This window comes from Desmodus rotundus, chromosome 7 (genome assembly GCF_022682495.2).
Source record: "Desmodus rotundus isolate HL8 chromosome 7, HLdesRot8A.1, whole genome shotgun sequence".
NCBI lineage: Eukaryota > Metazoa > Chordata > Mammalia > Chiroptera > Phyllostomidae > Desmodus > Desmodus rotundus.
In genome coordinates, this window is record NC_071393.1 from 128,033,505 (window position 1) to 128,053,939 (window position 20,435).

Consider the following 20,435-nt stretch of genomic DNA (forward strand, 5'->3'; position numbering starts at 1 on the left):
TCTCAGGGAGTATCTGTCCTCAGCCTCTAGAGGCTGCTCCTGTTTCTTGGCTCACGGCCCCTCCAGCAATGGCAAGGCTCCAAGGTCTGTTTTCATCACATCTTTCCCTCCCTCGGCTTCCTTCTTCATGTCACCTTCTCTGACTCTGCCCCTCCTGCCTCCCTCTTATAAGCACCCTGCGTTCACGTTGGGGCCACTTGGATATTCCAGGATACTGTTTCCATCTTAAAATCCTTAACTTAACCACACCTGCGAGGTCCCCCCACCAAGCAAGGAAACATTCACAGGTTTCAGGGTTTGCAGCTAGCCACCGGTGTGGTGGTGTGGGTGTCTCTGTTCAGCCTTACACACACTTCATCAGTGACCTGTCTGCAGCTACCTAAACGGGAAGAATGGGGTCAGAAAACAGCACCGTAAGACCAAATCTACATAATAAGAGTAAAGCCACAAACGGAGAACTTAAACAAAAAAGTTTTGTTAGCATAGAATTCTTTTAAGTATAAGTTCACCTTCTACACTCCAAGTAATGTAATACACTACAAAAATATTATTTACACAACTTTTTGCCAGGAATACACTGATTACATAAAAAGAAGCACACCTACATAAAACTCGTGTGAAATAAAATGACCACAATACCAAGTACTGCACTAAAAATCAGGAAGTTTGCCTCCTTATTCTCCCTGCAATCACGAGAGAGGATGCCTCCTGAAATTTTTTTAAGTGAGAAAGCCACCTCACTTACAACTTTAGAAATACATAAAGTCCAGAGAATTTGCATGATTTTCAGACAAACAGCTGTACCTGAACCCAGAGGGGAATTGCTGGAGACAAATACAATGAGGGCAAGATTCTATTTCAGACCCTAGTCATCTCCCCTGATGTGGAAGAGATAGCAGGAGTGAGTGCTCTCGCCTTTGAGGGGCACACAGCAGTGGTTTTCACCCCATGTGCCGTGGCAGGCACCCTGGTGCCCCAAGAACTTTTAAAACATGCAGTACCGCACCTGACTGTTCAGACAGGGGCGCTGACCTCTTTTCCCCTTAGGTTGTCAAATTTAAAAAATGTCAATGGCCAATACAACAAGAGCTATCCGGTGTGAGTCAATCAACATGATACCTACTTTTTCTTGTCATATTGGCAAAAAATAAATTTTGGGGTGTGCTGCAGGATTTTAGTACTTAGTTTATGTGTGCCATGGGGTGAAAATGGTTGGAAAATCGCTGGTGTAGACAGATCTGCAAATCATTACAGGAGCTCAAAGGAGTTCAGTGTGACAACCCCTCCCTCCCACTGATTTTGGGATTGCCGTCTCTCAACAGTGTGTTTAGTTGTGAGGCTTCAGTCAGCACGTGATACTACTATGTTGGACAGTCCCTAGAGGAGTTTTTACCAAGCATCGGCTCTTTTTTCAGTCCTGCCCACCAACCCACCCATGTGTCCAGGAAGCTGAGGTTTCACATTCTGCCTTGCTCTGGAGTGAAAGTTAACGTAGAGTCGGAGGTCTGATGCACCAGGAGGCTGCCACCTGAGAAGGTTCCTCTCCTTTGGACTACAAATACAAAATATACTTGACTCCCCCGTGACTTAAGGGCTGAGATACCACCTTGTCCAAATAGATCATTTTCTTAATCCCTAAAGCTTGTGATAAAAAGTTACAGGACTTTTTTTTTTTTAGGTCTAGGCTCTAGGGAATTAAGCTAGTGTACTATCAATAACCTATTTATAGTTTTAACCTTCTTATTGTATCCTATAAAACTAAAGATAGAGCACAAGTTCTGCCCACTCTTCTCAAGGCAAGGCAAGTGTGAACAAATGGAAAAATACTATAAAAATGTACATGCAGGGACACAAATATGCATTTATGCATGTACAATAAAAAGAGACCTGTGTTGTTCTCACAGATAACTAGGAGTATCACTGAAGTCTTTCAAAGTGTCTTACTGTAGGAGAGTATTGTCCCTAAAGAACTAATTACAAATTAAATCGTTACAAATGGGATCATACTCCAAACGCGTCAGGGAACTGTTGTTTTCAATAGGACCCGATCATAAACCCTATGGTAAAATAGAATTATCTTTTAAGGTAAATCACCACTCCTGACTTTTGTCCATACCAAGGTTTCCACAGTAATTCCACAGAGCACGAGCTTAGTGCTGGTAAGTACTTTGGATATAACTGAAGTCCAACACCGTTACTTTATGGATTAGAACGCTTGGGCTCAGAAAGGTGACATGACCTAACCAGGTCACACAGCCCGTTGAGGGCAGAGCTAGAAATACCGTCCACCCCCTGACCTCTGCTAGTCTTTACTCGGAAGACCCTAAGTATGGATGCCAGCAACCAAACAAGTAAGATCTTTAATTGGTAGCAAAAATCAATCCAGCATATTTTGGGGAAACCAGACGGAGACATCATAAAAAAACAAAACGGTAACAAAATATATCTTATGAATATAAACACAAAAATGTTCAACAAATACTAGGAAACTGAATCCATCATGGTGTACAAAAGAATTATGTACCATGACCAAGTGAAACTCATCCCAATAACGCAAGGCTGGCTTAACACTCAAAAAGTCAATTAATACACCATATCAATGAAACAAAAAAGAAAAATCACACAGTATTCTACAGATGCAGAATAGGCATGTGACAAAATCCTTTTGGTCTTTTCATGATAAAAAACATCCAAATTAACTAGTGGAAGAAGGGAACTGCCTCAACCTGATGAAGAGCTTCTCTGAAAAGCCTCTAGCTAACCTCCCGTCTAATGGTGAAAGACTAAAGCTTTGCCCCGAGACCAGAAACACATCGAGGACGTCTCCTCTCGCCATTCTTTCGGACAGTGTGCCGACAGTTCTAGCCAGAGCAGTTAAGCAAGAAAATTAAGTGAAAGGCATGTGCATTGATCAGGAAGAAGTAAAACTATCTCTATTTTCAGATGACATAATCCTGCAAACAGAAAATCCTAAAAAAGCCACTAAAAAACTAATAGAACTAATAAACTAGTTCCACAAGGTTACAAGATACAAAATCAATATACAAAAATAAATAGTATATAATTTGCAATTAATAACCCAAAAATTAAATTAAAAAATAATTCCTTTTACAATAGCATCAAAACAAAGTAAAATACTCAGGAATAAATTTAACAAGAGAAATGCAAACTTATACACTGAAAACTACAAAATGCTGTTGAAAGAAATGGAAGATCTTAATAAACAGAAAAACATTCCATGTTCATGGATCAGAAGACTTAATACGTTAAGTTGGCAACACTCTCAAAATTGATGTATAGATTCAATGTAATCCCTACCAGAATCCCAGGTGGCTTCTCTGCAGAAATTAAGAAGCTGATCCTAAAATGTATGTGGAAATTTAAGGGACCCAGAATAGCCAAAAGAATCTTGAAAAAGAAGAGCCAGGGTGGAGGACTCACCTTCTCCGATTTCAAAACTCACTAAAAAGTTACAGGAGCCAGGCGGCGCAGTACCGACGGAGGACTGACAGGGAGACCAGAGGAGAAGCAAACCCGCGCATCCCTGGTCAGTTCGCCTTGACAAGGGTGCCGAGACAATGAAGTGGGCAGAGAACAGTCTTTCGACAAATGGACCCAAACCTAAATGGAATAGCTAAATCCACTGACTCTTAGAAGAAAACAAAGGCATAAATCTTTACGACCTTGGATTAGTCAATGATTTCTTTGGTACAACACCAAAAGTACAAGAAACAAAATAAAAAATACTGGGTTAGCCAAAAAGTTTGTTTTTTCCCCATAAGATGGCTCTTGTAGTGCTTAGTTGTCTTTAACTTCATTCAAAACAATTTTGTTAAGACTGTATTGTGACAGCTGTCATATCAGCATGCATTTAAAAAAGACTTATCAAAATTGGTGAATTTGTGTATCCATTTTAACATCGAAGATGAAGAAAATACGCAACACTGTCAGCATATTATGCTTTATTATTTCAAGAAAGGTAAAAATACGACTGGAAAGCAAAACAGATCTGTGCAGAGCGTGGAGAAGGTGCTGTGACTGATCACGTGTGAGAAGTGGTTTGCGAAGTTTCGTGCTGGAGACTTTTTGCTGGACCATGCTCCATGATCAGGTAGATCAATTAAGGTGACAGTGACCAAATCAAGGCATTAATTGAGGACAATCAATGTTATACAATGCGGAAGATAGCAGACATGCTCAAAATACCCAAATCAATAAAGTTATTGGTGAAAATGAAAAATGTGTCTTATTTTGCAGAAAAACTAAATGAACGTTTTGGCCAATTCAATAATTTGGACTTCATCAATAGTAAAGTCTTTTGTGCTTCCAGAGACAACCCACTTTATGAGAAAATATTTGCAAATGTACAGGGTGGGGCAAAAGTAGGTTTACAGTTGTTCGCATGGAAAATAATACAATAATTAATAAGCAGTAACACAAGAAGAAAGTCTGTGTTAAGCGCACCCACAACTGTAAATCTCCTTTGCCCCCCTGTATGTGTGATAAGGGACTTGCATCGAGAATACATAAAGAACTCTCACATCTCCATAATTAAAAGACAAATCAACCAATCAAAAAATGTCCAAAGGATCTTACAGACATTTCCCCAAAGATATACAAATGCTCAGAAGCACATGAAAAGATGCTCAACGTCATTAGTCGTTACGGGAACTCAAATCAAAACCATTGCAAGACACCACTTCATACCTGCCAGGATGGCTACAAGCAAAAAGACAGACAGTGTAAGGGCTGCCCAGGCTGGGCAGCAACTGGAGCCATTGTGCACTGCCTGTGGGGCTGCAGGCTGGGCAGCCACTTGGAAAGCTTGGAAGCACAGACTTACCATGTGCTCAGGAGAAATAAACACATAGGTCCACATGAAAGCTTGTACACAAATGTACACGGCAGCATTATTCATGAAAGCAAAAGGTGACAACAACTCAAATGTCAATCAGCTGATGAATGGATAAACAAAATATGATACAGCCACACAATGGAATACTAGGTGTCAATTTAAAAAAGGAAGTGCTGGTACATGCTACAGCAAGGATGGATCTCGAAAACACTGTGTTCAGTGAAAGAAGCTGGTCTTAAAAGAGCACATGTTGTAAAATCCCACCACATTATATTGTCCCTAGGCAAATACTTGGAGAAAGTAGACTCGGTGGGTGTGTCGGGCTGGGGATGGGCGGTGGGAACATGGAGTGACTGATATAAATGGGTAAGACATTTCTTTTTAAAGCGATGGAAATGTTCTAAAATCAGATTGTGGTGATGGTTGTATAACTCTTTAAATACACTAAGATTCATTGAATTGTACACTTAAAACAAGTAGATTTTATGTTATGTAAATTACATGTCAAAAAAAAAGCTGTTTAACAGAACAGACATTGTGGCTTCCACCATGCTCTCTGTTCCATCACTTGCTCTGGGGGGCCAGCTGTTACAAGATGAGGACATTCAAGGAGTCCTATGGGGAGGCCCATGTGGCAAGGAACCAAAGCATCCTGCCAACCACACGTGAGCGAGCTGTCTTAGAAGAGGAACCTCCAGCCCCTTCACATGCCTTCAGGTGACTACACTCCTGGCAAACATCTGGAGTACGACCTTGTGAGACCCTGAGTCAGAACTATCAAGTGAAGCAACCCCTACAGCCCTGACCCACAGAAATGATGCTGCTGTCTAAGCCAGCGATTCTCGGGTAAGTTGTTACACAGCAATAGATAACTAATCCCCCCTTCCTTGGCCCTCTCCTCGGTGTTAGGTGCTCTCTACTAATGATAGACACCCAAGGAATTGTTTTCCCAGCAACCCCTCCTCTTCTAAGAGTATCGTTTCTCCCCCATGCATGTTTACTGTCGTAGCTGTCACGTGAGCGGAACATGATCCCATTCCCTGGCCTGGCTGAATGATCCAAGAGAGGGCCCCTGACAAGAGCCAGGCCAATAGGGTCCATCCCCGAGACTTTTAATATCTGAAGCTAAGTAAAAGGCACCAGCTCACCAGTATCTGAAGCTGTGAGATATAAAACATGGGGTCTGTCAGCAGCCATGTTTTTCCCACATGGGAAAAGTTGGACAGCAGTGGAGGAGAATAAAGTTATCACAAAGAGACAAAGATTCAAGATGGAGGGAGTATATGAGTTTCTGGTTCCAGGGGGAACCCTGTCCTTCAGCGGCAAGACCTTACCTGTCCTACAACCCCAGCATCCAAACCAGCACTCAACACTAAGAGGTAATGCAATACTTACTGAATAAATGAGTGGGTGCGATAACCCAGCATCTTTCCAATAATACCCCCTTCTTTTTATTGCTATTATGCAATGGTATTAGATTTGATTATTTGAAACCTAGAAGTTCTAACCTCTTCTTTACTACTTTTATACTCTGGATAATCATTTATTATTAAACTTATGATAATGTATGCTAATACATTACTGGTTTACATGGTCTCATTCCCTACTATCAGAGAGCAAAACATTTTCTTAGTCATTTTTGGTATTATCAGTATCACCTTGAAAACAAAGTGCTCAAGAAATGTATGTTTAACTGGTCTAATCAATTCTTCGTTCTTCAGCTTTTATAGTCACTGTCATCAATTTATCAACCACCTACTATATCCAAGGTACTGGGAATACAATAAATTGTTGAACTTGGTCCTGAATTTTTATCCATTCAACGAATTCATTCAACAAATATGTGAATACTTATATGCCAGGGGCTGAAAATGGGCAAGAGATATGGGCAAAGAACAAAGAACAAGGACTCAAGGACCTCACGGTGTGGCCCAGACAAGTAAATTGATTATATAGCATTTGTGTTAAATGTTATTAAAGAGATACAGCAGCAGGGATTATGAGGACTTCACACTCCACTTCAGAAGATATGTACAGAAAAAGACGACAGCCTGACAATGTGGCACAGCCTGAGTACCACATGAATGATCTGCTTCCCAAGTTACACTGAATTAATTCACACGCTTTAAGGAAACGTAACTGTTACAGAGTGATTTTCAGATTTACATTCAATCAACATCTCCTGAGTGCTTAGTATGTGCCAAGCAACCTGCTCAGCACTTTTCCAACGGGAACTTACTAAATTTTCACATTTTGTAGATGAGAGAAGTTAGTCTAAAAGAGTGAAATGACTTGCCCAAAGCTATACGGCTAGTAGGTGGCAGAGTGGAGATTCCGAACGAAGTCTTCCAATTCCATGTCCAGGCATCCCATGCTACTCCAGCGCACACAACTGGAACAATTTCCATGTCCTTACATGTGACTTTTATTGCCTTTTCACTCATCCTGCGGCATACAACACTGAGTTGGGGCACAAAGGAGCAATCACCAACTGCTGGCTTGACATGGCTATATGCTAGACCGCATTTTGGGAAGCAAGGGACCACTGTCGGATCAGATTACTTTGGTGCCTATTATAGCAACATGTGCCGACAGAGGCACAGTTGGCTGAAGATGAGTGAATTTTTCAAGTTATATTTTAACAGTGTTTTTCACCACTATATCTGGTCAGTTCCAGTGTACAGCAATAAATCAAAATGACTGTTCACTTCCTTTGACAGTTAACAGTACCAATGAATTCAGTATAATCTCGCCATCCATCAGAAAAAAATTCTGAAATGCAAACTTGAAGCTGATGATTCACGCAGTAGAGAAAGGGAAATAAAGCAGTACTCATTGTTTTCCACAAAACTAGCATTGTTTCAAAACCCAGAAACTGAGCAGTTGGTTGACTACTAATAACAAGCAGGTTGCTCTTTGGTCTTTTAGCAAAAAGCTGCTTGTTGGACCATGGTCAACGGCTGAGAAGCGTATGACTTTCAGCAGCTTTTGCTGTACGGAACAATCCTACACACAAAAATCAGTAAATTGTTATGTAAGGTGAGAAAAAGAAATTCAGAATCTCCACACCAGAAAGCACCTGACACTGAGCCTGGCACAAATCAGGTATTAGACTGAATAAATACTTCCTGAATAAAGAATTTTAATGGCCCTTTGAAAACCTTAGTTGTCTGTTAAATCAAGAGGGGGGAAAAAAAACATCCAACCAACCAAGCCTACACAGGTTGTTAGGAACTCACAAAGATAATGCAGTAACTGGCTCAAGATACATAAATTCACAACGACCAAAAAAAACCCAAAACAAAAAAAACCCACCAATGCTTTAAAATGTTGATACAAGTAAGCATGCATTTGACACCCTCTTAAATTAAGTCACCACCCTGGCACTTAGTGGAATGCTAACTGGCAATCAAATTAGAAATAACAAAAACTAAAAAAACCATGACATCTAACTTTAAAATCTGTTCAAAACAGTACCAAGGTTCACTAGGCGTACACCTGAAACCTGCTATATAAACTGTCCACACCATAAATGCATATCCCAATATTCCAACGAAGTTGAAAAAACCAAAACCTTTACAAATGTTCACAAGAACATTTAATAATAATCATCAACAACTTATTAAAGTAGTATCTGTCCAGAAATGAAAAAGAATCTCTAATACGAGACTAGACTCCACAAATACAAACATAAATTTAATGATTAGTCCAAATAAGCATTTTCTAAAATGAACAACCCAGACCCACACAACAAATAAAGTAATTTAAATTGGGACAACTCCAGTGATCTCAAACATCAGAACGTAAACGCTTAAGCAGGCTAGTGAGTGAGTCTCTTTTACCTCGATCTTTAAATTTACAGAACCTTCGTTTCAAGGGACTTTTGAAAGAAATTCAAGGCCAAGTATAGTATTTCGTAGTAATTGAAAATAAAAGCACTCAGTCCCGGGAGCCCGCGATCCCTATTTATCTCACCGGAGACTGCACTCAGGAAGAGTCCACGGAACAGGCACTCTCTTTTCTCGTACGGGACCCCAGCACCTTACAAGACGATTCCACAAACACCCACCAGGACCACCTCTAGGGAAGCGGAGGGGTGGAGAAGCGAGTCACGCTCCAAAACAAAGCATCGTTCACCCACACTGAGAAAGGCGCACCTTTAACCCCAAACAGGATGCAGTGACAGATGTGTCACCTGTGCGGGAAAGGGGCCCGGAGACCTCCTTGCAGACCAGTGCCAACACGAGGTTGTCTGCTGCCCCGCGGGCCCCAACGTCCACTCCCAGCCGCTCAATCCCTGGCTCTGGAAAACTTTCAGCCCGTTCCCTTAGGGTGCGCCCCCCACCTCCCGGGACCCCCGGGCTCCCACCCCGCCAGTGAGGCCCCGCCCCGGGTCCGCCCCCCAGCCCACAGTCCGGCCCCGCGCCCCCGGCCCGCACAGACCCCGCGAGCCCTCGGGGGCGCGCCCCGCTCCGGGCCCTGCCGGCAGAGGGCGGGGTCGCTCACCGGTCCGCAGCTCATGCTTGACAGTAAGGAGCTGCTCTTCCGCGGCGCCGCTGTCCACACTGGTCCCCGCGGTGCCGCCGCCGCTGCTGCCGCTGCCGCTCTCCTCCTCCATCTTCTCCCTTTCCGATCCCGCGGGGTTCCCCGAGGGGACCTGGAAGGCAGGCGACGCCCGGCCCCTCACAGCTCCCGCTGCAGCCCCAGGAGCCGGGGTGCGGCAGCGCCAGAACTCGGACGCAAAGAGTCTCTTTCCCGCTCTGGCCGCACTGCTCGCTCCTCCGCCTTCCTCCCCCCCTCCAGCGGGCACCGCTAGTACCACGCAACCAAACTGCCCCTTGCTCCACCACCTCCTCCCTCCAGCCGCTCCGCCTACAGCCAGCAAGGTACCAGAGCCATTTGAGTCGCCATCGCTTATTGGGCACAAGGCGCGCGCATCTATCAGTGCAGGCTCCCATTTGGCAATCCGCTCTGACGCTTCAAGAGCTGCCCCGCCCCTCTCCTCGAATTGTTGTTGCTTGGCGGGGAGGCAGGAGAGGGAGGAGTGGGACTACTCCGATTGGAGAGATTCAAGGTTCTGCTCCGCCTATTTCCTCTGTGCGCATGCGCAGTCAGGACCTTACCTCCCAGACCTCCCCAGAACAGTCACGCCCCTATTCCCCCTGGCTTCAATCTGTTAGTAAACAGTGTCTAGTAGTCAGGAGGCTCTCGGGGTCTGTGATTGGCTATTGCTGAAAGAGGCGGGAGGGCTGATTGGAACGTTTGGTCCGCCAATCACAATGGACAGAAGAGGGACCTGGAGGGAAACAGTTACCACGCACGTGTTTTCAAGACAAACCTGAGGGCCTTGGGGGGCAAAACGGTTGTGTGATCAGTTGGAAGACAATGTGTGCTAAAAAGGAGTTACTCGCACTAGTGAGCCCTCAACAAGTTAAGTTTGTGCTTAAATACTGGTAGTTCTTAGCAAAAATTCACAATCCCAGCTCTTGATGAGGACTTGAAAAGGCTAGACCTTTCCACTTTTGTGTAAGACTCATCCTAGACACCAAAAGGATACAGAGATGGAATACAACCTCTGCCCTAAACAGCTTTCAGTAGAACATGAGAAAAACAGACATTCTGTGTATATACACAGGAAACTATAAAGCAGAATTTGAAATAAAAGTCATACAAACTGTTAAGAGAATCCCACAGATGGCATAATTATTCTCAGTAGAGGAGCTGGGGAAGGCTTTTTAGGGCAAGGAGGCATTTGAGATAACCAATTTAAAAGCTGGTTAAGATGGAAATACAGCAGATATTTCATACAAAGATGGTAACTGGGACCATAAATCTGGAGGTAAAGAAGGCAAGGGTGGGTTAAGTGATAGATAAGGCTGATGGAGAATGATGTAAGAGGTACAGCTGAAAAGGTAAAATGTGGTAAAACAGTGGAGATCCTTGACTACCGTGCTAAGCAGTGCAGGTTTTATTTAGTGAAGGAAGGGGAGCCTCAAACAGTCATTACAATATCAAAGCTGTTCTCAAGGAAATTAGTGAGAAGAATGGACTGAAGGGAGGAGGAGGAGAAAGATAACAGGGTGAAAGTACTGTTGCAAGGATAGAATTTATGGGGGCCTAATTCTGGCAGTGGGCATGAGGATGGAGAAAAGGAGAAGATTAAAGATGGACACTTGGACATAATTCACATAGAAACAAACTTTTAAATTAAGTATGGATTAGATCAGAAGTCAGCCAAATTTTTCTGCAAAGGACCAAATAATAAATATTTTGGGCTTTGCTACTCATGTGGTCTCTTTCACAACTACTCAACTCTACTATTGAAAGCAGCAAGTAAGCTAGTGGATATGGCTGTGTTCCAGCAAAACAATTTTTTTTTTTTTCCGTATTCAGACTATGTATTGTTCATGTGTTCTTCTGTGAATTAGTGAATCAAATCCCCTTTGAAAGGTATTCCAATCAGCAAGGCTCAGTGAGACAAAGGCTCAAGAAAGGGAGGATACCGCATAGAATGATGGAAAAATAAAACCAATTGTAATTAGAATCTCCTACTGAACTTAATGAACATTAGTTAAATCACTGAAGCTTGTATTGTACTCTCAGTTGCTAATCTGGTGATTGAACCTAATTTACATACAAAGACATTTTTCCTGAATTAGATATATGTGTAAAAAGTAAGAACAAAACTTTCAGGTTATTTCAGTGATACATGAGAAGATGAAGAGGTGTTGACTTGCTAAAATATCCCACTTATTCAAAAAAAATCAAATGATACATTTTTATTCTTGAAATTATTAAATAAATATTCAAATATATGATATATATTTAAAGTTTTAAAGGTAATGGTATATAGAATAGAATTGGACTGTAAAATCTTTAAGTCATGGGACCGGCAGAATAATAATTGTAAACCGTGGAAGACTAAGAACATTTCATCATCATAGAAAAGTTAGGATATTAAAAGAAGAAAACCATAAGTCATAACAATATATAATATGAAACTCAATAAGAATAATGAAATCAAAACATCGATTATCACAATAGAGGTGACTAACTTAAATTTCCCTTTGAAAAGACAAATTTGGCTTATGATCAAATGAAATTTTAGCACTTTGATATCAATAAGAATCACAAAGGAAATTATATTGTGAAAAGGATAACAATAAAGATGTGGTAAGTATAAGATAGGCAAATGCAAAGTAAAAAGTGAGTAGTATTAGTAACTGAAAACAGAAGTTACAGCTAAGATTTTTAATATTCTACTGTTAAAAACCTATAAACCATAACAAAGAGCTAAACCATAAACCTTTATGCACATGGCAGAAACATATAAAAACTTAGGAGCTATTTAGAAAGTATCTAGAAAAATACAAAATTAAAACACGCTTGAACAATTGTTTAACATACAGTCAAAATTGACCTATTTTAAGTCAAATAGGTCAATTATTCAAAACAGGAGTAAGGATACAGAATATCTAACAACATTGATTTAGTGCTATATATTGAATCTTGGTACCTGTAAACAATATTATAAAATTTTTTCATATATAGTGTATTTAGAAAATAATTAATCACATTAGGCCTAAAAAGTCAATAACGTATAATAAAATAAAACTTAATACTACTATTAATAGTAATAAAAACAAATTATTAGTAATATTTTAACAACTATAACAATTCTCATATGGATCTGATAATATCAAAATAAATTTTTAGGACTTTTTAATATATGAACTATAATGAAAATGGGATTTGCCTAAGTGGTACACAAAGAAAAAATTTAATCTTAGATGTATTCATATTTAAATAAGAAAAATTGTAGTATCTTGACTAGGTCTTCATTATACTTAAGAAATTAAAAAAGACTATGAAATACTTCAAAATATTTTAAAGAAGAAATTAATAAAGATAATCGTTTTATAAATAGATTAAACATAGATAAAACAGATGAACTTAGACCTTACATATACCAATAATTGGTTAAGAGGACAATAAAACAACTTCCATAAAACTAATCAAGAACAAAAAAGAATATTTTTATACACATCATTAAAAAAAAAACCAAAATGTAAATAGAAAAATTTGAAGTTTTAATAGAATACACTCAATACTTACTAATAAATATAAAAATCTGGAAAGTTCCAGTCAAAACATCATTGAAACAAACATTACAGAAAAAGAACACTCGAGAAGCTATTCTCTCACAAGAAAATTAGGTAAAGCCTTGTTTAATTTTTCATGTGAGTTCTGTAAAACTTAAGAAAAATACGTGAAGAAGTCCCATGTTGTTAAGGCATCTTTAGTTATTTTAGTGCAAGGGAACTCCAGGAATATTTAATTATGTTAGAGCAAGGGAGGCAAGCTTTTTCTGTAAAAGGTCAGGTAATTAATATAGTGGCTTAGAGAGCCATGACGTCTTTGTTCTATATACTCAACTTTTTGCCATAGGATGAGAGCAGGCCTAGACAGACAACGTGTGATCCAACTGGCATGATGTGTTTCAGTAAAGCTTTATTTACAAAAAAAGGTGTTTGGCAGGTCCCAGCCTGCAGGCTCTAATTGCCAGTCTTGCCCTAGCATGTAGACCTTCCCATCTCATCTAATGAAGATCACATAAAGCCAGGGACCAAAATCTGACCATGACACATCACAAAGAAAATTAAAGATTAATCTCATTAGGATTACATATGAAAAAAACCTTAATTGAAAATTACCAAGTGTAATCCATCAATAGACTAAAAGAATAACACATTAATAGGATTAATCTTAGCATCGCAAAGACAGTCAGCAAAACTATTTATGGACATTGAAATTACATTTCACGTAATTTTCACGTGTCATAATATATTATTATCCTTTGCAACCATTTAAAAATATAAAAACCATTCTTAGCTCTTGGGCCATTAAAAATAAACCAAACAGACAGTAGACCAGATTTGGCCTGCAGACCATAGTTTGCAGATTTGTGGGTTATATTGCCATGGAAGGTAAAGCAGAGAAGCCTCAACAGCCCCTTCAGGTTGCCCTCAGCTCCCTGGGCTTACCTAACTGGAATATTTATCCCACTAAACCAGCAATTTTCCACTTTTTCATCTCACATAAACTAAGTACTAAAATTCTGCAGCACACCAAAAAAATACATTTTTTGCCGATCTGACAAAAAAAAAGTATAATTTTGATTCATTCACCCTGGATGGCTATTGTTGTGTTGGCTGTTGTCATTTTTTTTTTTATTTGACAATCGAAGGGAAAAGAGATTAGCACCCATGACTGAATAGTGAGGCATTGCATGTTCTAAAAATTCTTGGGTCATACCAGTGTGCCTCTCAAGGTACAACAGGCGCCTGCCGTGGGGCACCAGTTGAAAATTGCTGCACTAAACCATGAATGCCTACTTACTTGTCTTTCTCCTCCACAAGTAGTGTGCTATTTGTAGCCAGGGAATGACTGGGCAATTGTTTGCTTATTCACTCAACCACTTGTACACCAGTTATATACCAAGTACCGTGGTAGATGCCAAAGGCATAGTAGGAGCAAAACATGCAATCCTCGCATGCACAGAGCCTAAAGTCTAGAAATGGAAATGAATCTTAAGTCATTACATAAGGAAATGTAAGCTTCCCATTGTCATCATGCCATAAAGGAAAATTATAGGGTGCTATAGTAGAATATATCAGGGGGCCTAATTTAGGTCAGAGGAGCTTAAAGGTCTTTATACGGAAGTACTATTTAAACTGATTCTTAAAGATAAGTAGTTTTTCTTCAGGATGTGGCAGAGACTGGCCTGATGTTCACCAATCTCGTTTCCTCTTCCTGGACACCCAGGAGAAGTACAGTTTTTTCCCCTTTGCAGTTAGGCTAGGGTCATGTGACTGTGATCTGGCCAATGGGGTGTGGGCAGATATGATATGTACGATTTCCAGGCCTGGCAGAGAAAAACCCATGGATAAACCCTCACACTCCTTTATCTTTCCACAGCACTACAGAGACCACCTTTTGAATATGGGGGTGCCACAATTTAGAAGAACCCTGAACCCCTGGGTCTCCACTTGAAGAAGAGCCATGCTGACCTACATCAGACTGTCATGTGAGCAATAAATAAATCTTGTTAGGCATAAGCTACTGCGATGTTGGGGTTGTTTGCTACAAAAGTATAATCTAGCCTACCTTGATGATTTCGCAAGCGAATTGCTGGGGAGAGAAAATTCTAGGAACATGCAGATGCAAAGTACTGAGGCAGGCAAAGAACCTAGTATATTTTAGGGATTGAGAGAAAGCCAGTAGGGCCCTAACACAGAAAGCAAGAGATGAGGTGAGGGAGATACCCTCTCACAAAGTGTGCGGTAGGACTTATTTTTTTTGGGGGGGGGGCGTTCTGTGTGAAGTCAAAAGCAATTGAAGAAATTTAAACAAGGAAATGATACGATTGGGGTAGTGTTTTCCAAAGGCCACTGTGGTTAGTGTTTAGAGACTGGGCTGGAGGGAGCTAGAGGGGATACAGGGAGACCAGTGAGGAGGTTATCATTGTAGTCTGGGCAAAAGATGATGGTAAGTGTAGTAGATAAGTTAAGAAATAGAATGTTTCTAGATGTATATTTTGGACTTCATGAATTATGGGATATGGTGGGTGAGGGGTAAAGGGGTGTTTGAAATAATAACAAGTTTCTAGCATGAAGAAGTAGGTGGATGGAAAAGGATAGTGGTACCATTTAAGGAGATGGGTGAATTAAAGGAAAAGCATATATCAGAGGGAGTTTCATTTCTAAATATCCAATGCCAATACTAAGTATCTATATGGGTATATGAGTCTACAGAACAGCAGAGGGGTCTAGGATAGAGATATAACTTTAGGAATCATTGGCACATAGATGGTATTTGAGGCCAGAGGTGTGAGTAAGATTACCTGGGAAGGGAATGAGCAGAAGGAGAGCAGAGGAGCCCAGGACAGAAGTCTAAGAAGTTTCAACATTGAGATGTTGGAATGAAGAGCTGGAGCCAAAGATGTAGGAGGAAAACCTGAAGAGTTTTATATGATGGAAGCCAAAGTGTTTCAAGAAGGAGGGAGTGGTCTGCTATGTCACATGCCCTGAGAGGTCACATAAGGTGAGGTCTGGAAAGATCCGATGAATTTGCCAACTTGGGTGCCCCTGGGGACAATATCCAAGATGGGTTTTGTAGAGCAAATGGGAAGTGGAAGAGAAACAGTGTGTGTGGACATCTTTTTCAAGGAGTTTTTCTCTGAAAGAAAATAGAGAAGGAAGGCCTGTAGGGACCCAGGGAGTTTTTATTTACTTTTCACTCTCAAATAATTTAAAACTTGCAAAAGAGTTTCAAAACCAGTACAGAATTTCCACACGTCCTCCACCGAGCTTCCTCTAATATTATGTTCAATCATCAAAAACTGAGAAATTAACATTAGCACAATATTATTAAAAAAACTTTAGACTCTACAGATTTTACCCTTTTTTCTGCAAAAAATACTTTTTATACTTTTAACTGGTTGGAAAATTAAAGGGAGAAGAGTGTACTGTGCCACGTGAAATTTATATGTCAATGTCCATACGGTTGTACGGGAACGGACACAGCTTCTCTCTCTGTGCCGGGACGCAGTCCAGGACCCTATGTCACATTTAGTTGTCCTGGCTCCTTAGTCTCTTCCAGTGTGGAAGAGTTCCTTACTCTTCCCTTGGTTTCATGACCTGCACTCTTTTGAAAAGTCCTGGTCAAGTATTTTGTAGAATGCCATTCGATTTTGGTTCGTCTGATGTTTTCTTATGATTAAGTTGAAATGACCATTTTGGGCAAGAATACCACAGGGACAATGGGCTTTTCATCAACTCATCATATCGGGGTTACAAGTCATATTGTTATTACTTATGATGTTCACCTCGAACACTTGGTAAAGGTGGCCTCTGCCATCTTTCTCTACTTTATTATTTTTCCCATTATAATTAATAAATACTGAGAGGCCTGTGAGATACATTTAGTATGCAAATAGCCTTAAACTTTCACCCAATAATTTTAGCATCCATTGGTGGATCTTGCCTACAGCCGTTATGACTGTGATATTCTAATGGTAATTTCCTATTTGTTTGGGGTTTTTTAATGAGAAATACTGGAACATGTTTGAATGGTGATGGGATAGGTGGATGGTGAAGAGGTTGGAAAACCAATAAAGAGAATCTCTGGAAAAATGGTCAGGGCTGGGAGCCTGAGCTGACTGAGAGGTTTGCCTTTGATGGGAGGAGACCCCAAGTCCTTCACCAAGAAAGGAGAGAGAGAGGAGGGGCTGGAGGCAAGCATGGACCAGCTTGTAGACTTAAGGGTATCTTGGTCATCTCATCTCAGTATCCTTGGCATCTAGAATAATCTCTAGACCAAAGAAGGCTCTCAGTAAATGTTTGTTGAATGAATCACATAAAATATGAATGAATGAATGAATGAATGAGAGAGTTGGAAACCTACATTTAAAGAGTAGGTATAATAATAGGAGCCATTTTAGGGTGTAATCTCAGTAAAGCAGGAATAAGCCCTGTAAGCTGATCCCACCTGCAGACAGTTTAGAAACACCCAGATGTGCACACATGTTGCAGAGAGTTTACTTCAGAGATTCAAGCTCCATGCTCAGTGATGGGGGAGATGGGAGGAGATGGACTTGGGAACTGAAGGCAGTGGAAACAGTTCGGGGCAGTCACTATGGAAAATAAATATAGCCAGCCAACTGGGATAATTGCCGACTCCCACTGGGGGCCCAGGCCGAGTTAGAAAGCCTGAATCAGGATAGTTAAATGTCTTCCTCTAGCAACTTACATTCCCCCTCTGGGCTGGGCAACAACCTAGTCGAAATGAGTGACCCTGGGGCCCAAGCTGAGTGAGCAGGCAGTGAAGCCAAGAAAAAAGCTGGCCTGCATGCACAGGCTGGAGTCCAGGAGCAGGAGCGTATTAACATCAATGAGTAAAACAGCAGTTCTCAGCCTTGGCTATACACTGGAGTCACCTGGGATACTTGCAAACAAAAATAAAAACTCCCACCCCTGAAAAGTGTGAGTTAATCGGTCTGGGGTGGGGCCTGGACTTCGTGATATTTTTTTAAAGTTTCCCATGTGATTATAATGTAGAGCCAGCTTTGCGATGTACAGCGCTAATGTACCACCCGTAGAGGAGAGGATGGTAAGAGCAGCTCAGAGTTTTGAAACAGCAGCAACTTTTCAGAGGTAGTGGTGATGCCAGATAGGGCAGGAAGAAAAGGGATAAATCAGGGACTGAACACACCGAATAAAATGGGTGGGAGCTTAACTGATTGGACGGTGACGGCTTGGTGTCAAAGGAAGAAAAGGTTTTGAGGGCGTGAGATAAGGGACAGTCTGGATGCAGTTGCTGGAATTGAGGACAAACATCACTGGTCCCTCCTTCCCTGAGAGATCGACAAGTAGGGAGGGCAGATCTGTCGGCGAAATGGCTTGGAAAGGGAAAGTGTCAAGGAGAAAGTCAGATTTCTGCTAAGGCCTGTAAGAGTAGTAAAGAAAAAAGCTTGAAAATATGTTTGTTCCCCTTAGAAACTGCTTTTTTTTTTTTCCAGACCTGCTGGTCCCTGGTACCAGAATGGGCCTCCAGTTCACCCCTTTATTTTGTGGGCTTGTGTCTTAGGGTGCCATGCTTTGTGGCTTCATCAATCCTCAGCGTGGGGTGGAGCGGGGAGGGCTGAAGCACAGTGGGGGGAGGCCTCGGTGGTGTGAGCCATTGGGACTTCATGAACTCGTTTTTCATGCAACATGCGCAGGAAGCTCCTCACCTTTGGATTCATAAGAATTAGGGAACGCCAGAGACTCACCACATCATGCCACCCTTTATCTGGCTCCATCAAAACACTTAGATGAATACTCAGACAAGAGAGGGCTTCTTTCAAAAAGTCAAAACCGACATTATCAACATCTTGATGCTGTTTTTGACCTTGTCGGGACCTTCACTGTGTGACGTAGAACCACTAAGCTGAAGGACGCGCTGCAGGATGCAAAGACCAACAGTTAGGGAGTGTTCGTGTTCTTGGAAGGCACTCATCCACTGCCGAAGGTGACATATTGCCACTCTTCCCCAAAAAAGATGCGGGGAAGGCACACATACACCCCGAGTTCACAAACGGGAAGGAATATGGGGAGGGAGGGCGGTAGCATTTAGGCAGTTTCTCACTCTCCCTTCCATTATTCCAGAGAGTACCTACAAAACTCAGAAACACCCCGAATGTGGTGGATATGGAGCTCTCTACTGAGTCAGAAGATCTGGTCTGAGATCTGGTGCGAGGACCATTTTACTCTCTTCCTCCCTGCCCCTCCACCCCGAAATCTTCCGGAAGCAACGAAAAACGAAACAAGGCAAAAACACAGAAAAAGTCCCGTTTTTAATGAAACAAGGAAACTCACAAAACCTCAGACCACAAACCATGAAGTATGCCTACCAAATACTGTAAAACTCTACTGAAATTGGCGAAATGCTGAGGGCGCACATACACTGCCTCCAGCCTTGAGCAGGAAACACATTTCTTTAGACGTTAGTGTTGCTGTCCCCAGGGACCAAGTCATTCATCCCTGGATTGGACTGGGGTTTCCCAAGGGCAAGGGGCACTTGTATCACTGGGGGAACAAGAGATAAGTCTAGGTGTTACACAGACGGTCATTTTTTAAAGATTTTGTTTATTTTTAGGGAGAGGGGAAGAGAGAGAGAAAGATGGAGAGAAACAAGGATGTATGAGAGACACATTGATCGGCTGCCTCTTACACACCCCCAGCTGTGGCAGGGCCCACAATCCAAGCAGGTGCCCTAACTAGGAATTGAACCAGCGACCCTTAAGTTTGCAAGCCAGCACTCAATCCACCAAGGTACACCAGCCAAGGCCAGACAGTCATTTAATTGTAGCAGAATGAAAAATGATTCTTACAGAGTTCTCTTTCATTTGTGATTATGTTAAGAAGAAAGTCTTGGTTTGGTGCCAGTGGTCTTTCACTTACCTCTGATTTGCCCTCATCTCTCTTTCTAACCAGGAAAATATAGACCTCAGACTCAGCTTCCAGCAGACAACTGTGTCTGGCTAGAACTTAATATTGTTTTAATAGTAAAACTATTCACTGCATTTATTTTAATAGTTACTTCCTATTTATGGCAAGTGATATTGGCTTTTCATTTAGGATAATGATATGCCTCATTTTTAAATAAATAAAAATTGGGAATTGACTCAAAGGAGAGTATTGATTGTAATAAGGGTGATATACAAAAAAAGGTAAAATTGAAGAAGTGGTACCCAAATGACTGAAATTTGAGTTACAAGATCCAAGGACTCTACAAGAAAAACAGGTAGTGTTCTTGCAAAGAACTAGAGTGATAGTGGGGAAGGTCTGTATCAAGGAGAAACCAGGCTGATGTTTATTTCTATCGGCTATGACCTAGCCTCCAAGCCAAAGGCATCTCCAGGAGATAAGAGGGTGAAAGGGATGCAGAGGCCGTTGCTAGATGATAACCCCCAGAGACTAGATGAGAGGGCCTTGCTGAGGGCCTCAGGATCTTCCCAAGAAGCTCAGAGACAGCCTGT

General features: G+C 41.4%; 1 protein-coding gene across 1 annotated transcript in view; it reads right to left on the reverse strand.

The window, feature by feature from the left end:
• RPS6KA5 (ribosomal protein S6 kinase A5) overlaps window positions 1-9,743 on the reverse strand; it is a 123,144-nt gene extending 113,401 nt beyond the window's left edge. Inside the window, exon 1 of the mRNA XM_024567755.4 lies at window positions 9,362-9,743. Coding sequence (XP_024423523.2) covers window positions 9,362-9,473 — 112 coding nt within the window. The 5' untranslated portion in view covers window positions 9,474-9,743. The remainder of the gene's footprint in view (window positions 1-9,361) is intronic.
• Between the last annotated feature and the right edge of the window lie 10,692 nt (window positions 9,744-20,435).